General features: G+C 36.6%; 1 protein-coding gene across 2 annotated transcripts; it reads right to left on the reverse strand.

Moving 5' to 3' along the window:
* Window positions 1–1,072: 1,072 nt before the first annotated feature.
* LOC141607568 (flavin-containing monooxygenase FMO GS-OX-like 3) lies at window positions 1,073–3,816 on the reverse strand. Of its 2 annotated transcripts, XM_074426921.1 has the most exons (7): window positions 3,121–3,816; window positions 2,458–2,528; window positions 2,229–2,378; window positions 2,061–2,143; window positions 1,880–2,015; window positions 1,518–1,694; window positions 1,073–1,388 (listed from the first exon to the last, which is right to left on the reverse strand). In XM_074426921.1, the coding sequence occupies exons 1-7, from the start codon at window positions 3,656–3,658 to the stop codon at window positions 1,272–1,274; spliced, it is 1,272 nt and encodes a 423-aa protein (XP_074283022.1). In that variant the 5' UTR covers window positions 3,659–3,816; the 3' UTR covers window positions 1,073–1,271. The 2 variants fall into 2 exon arrangements, with proteins under 2 accessions (XP_074283022.1, XP_074283020.1); XM_074426919.1 differs by having other exon boundaries at window positions 1,880–2,143.
* Window positions 3,817–6,883: the final 3,067 nt, after the last annotated feature.

Consider the following 6,883-nt stretch of genomic DNA (forward strand, 5'->3'; position numbering starts at 1 on the left):
AAATCAATTGTATTAAAAAGTAATAATTCTGCTGTTAATTATGAACACAAATACTGTATATTACTGTCGCACCAGAAAAATTACAAGTAAATAATATAATGTCGCGGAAAAATCACAATTACATTTAAAATAAAAGAGGAATTAGATGATGAATTATGGTTTTGAGGCATTGGCAGAGTCAGAGTTGCTGTATTCTACGACTTGATTGTTACGCTTGCGATGAGTTTCCTCAAGGAGTTTAACTTTGGTAATAAACTCGTCTGCGCATTTCTTAATGTCGGGTATACGATAACTCTGAGCAAGATATATCCCCCATACTGCTCCCATGGAGAACAGCAATCCTCTTCCTATTATCCCCATTCTTTTGCAATAACACTTTCAACGGATACGGAGACTCGAACTTCGGCTGTCCAACTAAGATTTCTGTATTTTTATATGAAAACTGTTGATGATAATGCTGAATTGTTGTGGAAAGAGGAGTATATATAACGATTTACGGAGTTTTATATTTGGGTTTCTTGTTGCCCAAGTTGACTTTTCACAATTTTCAAATGATCAATTCCTATGTTTCCCCTTCTCCAAGACTTCCATTTCTTAGCTTACTAAGTCAAACTAGTGTCGATCTCGTGCGAATGCGCTGTTTTTAGTAGGAAATATTAAAAAAAAATAACAATTATATAACTGTTATTTCTAAGCTTTAAATTTTAATTATAAATTTATTATTATTAATGTTTTGTATTAATCGGTGGAAAAGAAAAAAAAGGAAAAATTTAGTATATTCCAGTTGTAAAAATAATATAAGGAAAGCTCAATTACATATGATATAATGAAAACCTAATTACAGATATGATATAATGAAAGTCCAATTATAGTCAAATTCATTTAGGCGGAAAAATTTGGGAGATCTCTTATTCTTTTAGTACAAGGGGGGATTGTTAGAAACTGACCCGACTCAATTCGTTTTTTTATGGACATATGTGACACAAAATATGTCCGACCTGACCGAAATAACTTGCTTTTGCCTCGTGTATTAGCTCGTAATACTTACATAAGATAACTCAAGCTCCCTGCCTTTAACTAGAACAAAGAAAACAATGACAGATTGACAGCTAAATATGGCGCAGGCCTCGAAACAGGTACCTTACATTAGACGGAGTAATTCACAGTAAACAGTACTTCGTACTTAAAATTAGTGTTTGAAAGCTCTGATCATTGGTGAAATCAGGGCTGGGGTTAATAATAAAAATTGTGTTGAGAATAAAAGTTTGGAACTATACATCTCGAAAATCTTGCTGATTCTCTAAGTTTTTTACGGTCTCCCTGTAAACTTCCTTCCTCCAATCTTCCAACGGCGAGATTCCTGCTTCTGCAGCTAAGCAGTCCAAGTACTTCGAAGTCCACAAAAATATTAATTAGAAACAAGAGTTGTAAAACGCGGCACTTAATCAGGATTCAGGAGTACTAATCAAGTTTGAAATTAACTTAGCAATAAACAGTAGTCCGAATATATGAGATACCTCTTCGGGATTTAGCAGATAATGAGTAAGGTGTTTAGGCCTCTTCAGTAATTTCATTTGCTCGTAATACTCGTGTACTTCCTCCATCATTTTCTTAGGTTCTGGTAAACGTACTTGATCAGATAATACTATTGCTATCCACTTTGATTGCAGTTCCATTGTATCAAATATTAGTATCTGATCACGGAGGAGTTAATTAAAAACATATTAAACAGTACTTCGGCCCTGTTCTTTTGGACTAAAATTGTCTGAACTGAACTTAATGGAGCTGAACTGAACTGAACTTATTAGAACTGAAATTAAGTCCAAGAGAACGGGACCTTCGTATTTAACAAATTAATGCAATGGTAATCTTTGCTAACCTTCTGAGGTAAACCGACAAAAGAAAGCCAAGGACCAAGCTCAGGTGGAAACACGTGCTTGTACAGTGGTCCAACTCGATTGTCATCGATACTTACGATACCATTTGTGTTCAGAAATGGACATTCATACTTGTACCTATGGAATGAATCCACAGAGTAAATCGATCTCCAACAAAAATACCCTGTGCAATGCATGATTATACTTGCCTGAACAGACGACCCATCATCAAAAGTTATAGTACCGTCTTGCTTAGCATCAGCTATCTACAACAATTAGCACATAAATATTTGACAGTCACGAGATTCATAATACAAAAGCTTTATAAGAGCTTAAGAGACTATGACGTACAGAAGAGTGTTGCCATATATTATGATAATGATCAAGTTTTGAAAATTTAGCATTAGGGGATCTTGATGAGACATGAACCTCCTTAGCGGCCTTAGAAATATCTCGTGATATATCATATGCACTTGCTCCGTTCCCAATTATAACCACCACCTGTTCAGTTTATTCCAATAATGAACTGATGATCAGAATTGAAAGACTAAGCGACGATTAGATTGAATGCAGAAAAAACCTGATTATGAAATGGTTCAGGAACTCTGTAATTGTGGCTATGTATTTGTTTCCCTGGCCATTTTTCAATTCCTGTCAGGTTGAACAAGCACAAATTCAAAATTAAGACGGTTCACAGAATCACAGTTGAATTTGCCTTTTTACTTCACACTGTTACATTAGTAGACGGCCTAATAGCCAGGATTCCCGTTAGGGAGGCGAAGAATTACAGCGGTGGCAAAAGGGTAATTTCATAAGGTAGATTTGAAATATTTTCAAAAGTTTTGCTAAAAACTTCGGACTTTTTCATTTTCAGCGGGGCGAGCGCCCCTGGTAGCCTCCTCGCTCCACTTAATACGCTTACATGACATGAACTAATCCACATTTTTTACATTGTAATACGGATATTTGACACCAAAAACCATGTTTCCTCGTAGTACATAAACAAAATACTAGTAGTCGAGATTTAAGGGCAGTAGCAAAGCCAGAATTTACACTTAGAGGGGCGAACAGGTAATGTCATAACGTAAATTTGAAAAAATCGCAAATATTAACTAGAATTTTCGATTTTCCTTAGCGAGCTCCCTGGAGTCCCTGCTATCCCCCTAAATCCGCACTGTTTAAGGGAATCCAGTAACCAAGTTAGGCGGGTAAAAGACAGTTAAAAACGGTTTCAGAAACTTACCTGGTATCCGAGCAACACGTGGCACAGTACAATGACCGTTACAAATTACAACAGCCTCAAAAACCTCTTGTTCCAATTTTACCCTTCTTCCTTCCTCTTTTACCTGCCATTCAACTAACCAACTATCCACCCTATCCCCAACCCGCTCAACCCGTATAACCTCGGACTCAAACCGAATCAACTCAATGATCCTATACCGGATTGCAAAATCATTCAAATATTCCAGCACTTCTTGATGACCCGGAAAAGTTCTCGGATCACCGTATTGTCTATCCGCAAAGCCAAAACCCGAGAATTCCATAAGGACGCGAGGAAGGTTGGTTCGGAGTGACTTGTAGACGCTACTGTGGATAATTTCTCGAGTCGGGTCGTAACCAAGTTCGTCAGACTCAACCCGTGAGTCATATACCCATAACCCGCCAAGTTTGTCGGATTTTTCGAAGATGACAACCCGGTGACCTTCATTTTGGAGCTCTCGGGCTGCAATCAGACCCGCCACACCTGCCCCGATTACTGCCACGTTGTGGGACCCTCCCATATTTTTTTGGTAGAGATGCAATCTGTGGACAGATATAATACAAGTAGTTTTATGTAGTTATGTCGTGGGTGACAAACTGCCACTTTATGATTAATGTAGAACTTATGATCTGCTCGGAAGATGATAACATACACGAGATGTATGATTTTTTCATACAACTAGAGTTAACCTTCATTAGTTAGTTTAAGGTTATGGAATTTTTTTATTTCTTTATTTTATACATTATAGATTTTTTTTCATACATAACCAATTACGTGATGACACGTAGCCAACTAGAGTTAACCTTCATTAGTTAGTTTAAGGTTATGGAATTTTTTTATTTCTTTATTTTATACATTAGATTTATTATTAAATCGAACCTCAAATAATGTTCTTTATTTTATACATTAGATTTATTATTAAATCGAACCTCAAATAATGTCTTTGAAGAGGATCGATCCCATAACCTCTTGATTTGAATACCCTTACTATTACCACTATGACACATTCATCTTCTTGTCAATTTTGCATATCTTTTGATATATATCTTTGTTAAGACCTGAGTTAAAACAATATGTATATATAATCATTATTAATTGTACTTCTAACTTATATTTAATGTACCTTCATTATTAGATCAATGTACATTACTAGGTTAGTTAAATGTACTTAATAAAAATTAAACTAAATATTTTATATACCTATCGCATTTATTATTTGTAATTATAATTTATATAATTAATATGAAATTTACATTCATTATAGGTCATATTATTATAACGAAAAATATATAGTAAATTGAGGCGAATTTTTTTTATTATTATAATATTAAAAATTATCAGGTATTATTAGGAAATATTATTATAACGCTCTAGATGTCATGTGTAAATATATTATTAAATTGTACGTCGAATGTATTTCGCCTTAATTTCCGTCTATAACTCATTAAGTGCATCTTAGATATATAAGGGGTACATATATAAATTTAGGATCCGTGAGAACCATACACTACAAAAGTAACGCGTAAAACTGACGGAAATTCTGACGAATTTTCCATACCGTCAGATAATTCGGGAAACTGACGGAATACTGACGGATATTTCGTCAGTAAAAAATACTGACGGAAATTCTGATAAATTTTCCATACCGTCAGATAATTCGGGAAACTGACGGAATACTGACGGATATTTCGTCAGTAAAAAATACTGACGGAAATTATGACGAATTTTCCATACCGTCAGATAATTCGGGAAACTGACGGAATACTGATGCATATTTCGTCAGTAAAAAATACTAACGGATATTCCATTAGAATCCGTCACAGGTTACTGGCGCGTTGAAAAAAAAGCAATGGCACCATCACAGCCTGAAGGGTTTCTGACGTTATCCGTCACCTATACATTATTACTGACGAAAATCCCGTCAGATGCCCTCCCCAGAAGTCCAGAACCAGACGCAAAACTCCATTATTGATAGAAAAGCCCTGACGGAAAAACCGTTAGGAAAGTCAATATTTTTTTGACTTTCCTGACGGAAATTCCGTCAGGAACTTTCAAAACACGGGTTCCTAACGAGTTTTCCGTTAGGAGTTTCCTTTGCAAGAATTGGCCAAAAGCCAATAATTGAGAGGAAACTTTATTTTTAAAATAACGACATATTTGAATTCGACGTACAATTTAATGTCTAGATAATATATTTCTTGGTAAAAAATTATAAGTTAGACAAAAATTGAGGCGAAATACATTTGACCAATTTTCATGCACCTAATAAATATTTTCATGTATGTAACACTTTTCATGAACCTAGTACTCGTTTTTATGCATCTATAGCCTGTTTTAGTGTGTCATTGTATTTTTATACACTAAGTATATATATTTTTAATATAATAAATAAATTAATTTTAATTACATCCAATATTATACTTGAATGAACTAAATTGATGATAATGAAATGGGTTATGAAAACTATAAAGAGATAAATAAAATAAAAATTCCCGACAGATACAATATTTCACAATACATTAGATTTGTACTTTAGTTAGTGAATAATGATCGCTCTTAAATAATATATTAGTATAATATTTCATATTTATTTAAATATATAACTCTAATAAATTTATATAATAAACTAATATAAAAGTTGATTTGACAAAATTAAGTAAGGGAAAGATTTAACAAATATTTGATATATTTATTGAAATTAGAGTTGTTCATGGACGGGACATACTCGTCCCGCCCGACCCGCTAACAAAGAGGGTTTGGACAACATTGATGGGGCATATTCTGCACCGCTGACCAAGTCAACATATTGAGCAAGGTCAAAGATATCCACAGCAAGTCAACGACTTAGACGACCTAGCCGATGCGGCCCATCGGCTGCTGCAACTGGGTCCCGGCATGGCAACCCGCCACCGGAACACATACCCGCGTACTCATATCCAAGACCCCTCGGTGAGTCACCGGGGCCCGCCGGCCTGCCATAGGTCCCTCGGCCGAGGGGTAGATCAGTCTTTCCACCTGCTAGCCACTTGGCCACTTGGCCACTACGTGACAAAAGGTGAAGTCTATAAATACTCCTCAACCTTCATTGAGGAGGGGATCCAATCCAGAAATACACAACTTAACCTAAATACACTATTCATCTGGTATAATCTTCCTTATCTCTCTACAATATATTCCTAGCCAATTAGCATACAACTTATACATCTAAGTTTACTGACTTGGGCGTCGGAGTGGGTACGCTTGGCTCAAAGCCAAGCCCTCGCCTGTTCATTGTTGCAGGAGAGGCCGAGAGGAACGATTAAGACCAAGGGAGAATCCAACTCAAGACATCATTCAACAAGCCACGGGTGGTAACTATACTTGCTCTGGAATTACACCCGGAACAATTGGCGCCGTCTGTGGGGAAAGCATACTAAAAGCTAATAAAATCCCTTAAAAACACAAAACAAAAACCCACCCAAAAAGCTAAGAAGATGTCGAAGCAACAAGACGCAGTCGTGTCCGACGAAACCGCGTTCCACCAAGATGATACCTTCAACAATTCTGGAGTCGTGCAGCCCTCCACCGGCGGGGTAATCCAACCGGAGTTCGGGATGCCGATAATACCGGACACGCCGCCGCCCCAACCAGTCACCATCATGGGGCATGTGGTTGACATAGCAAAGCTGAAAATGGTCCTGGACCTAATTAGTAATACGTCTGCTCACACTGTCACGCCGACAAGAGCGGCGGAAACTGTCCAGGA

This window comes from Silene latifolia, chromosome 10, assembly GCF_048544455.1.
Source record: "Silene latifolia isolate original U9 population chromosome 10, ASM4854445v1, whole genome shotgun sequence".
NCBI lineage: Eukaryota > Viridiplantae > Streptophyta > Magnoliopsida > Caryophyllales > Caryophyllaceae > Silene > Silene latifolia.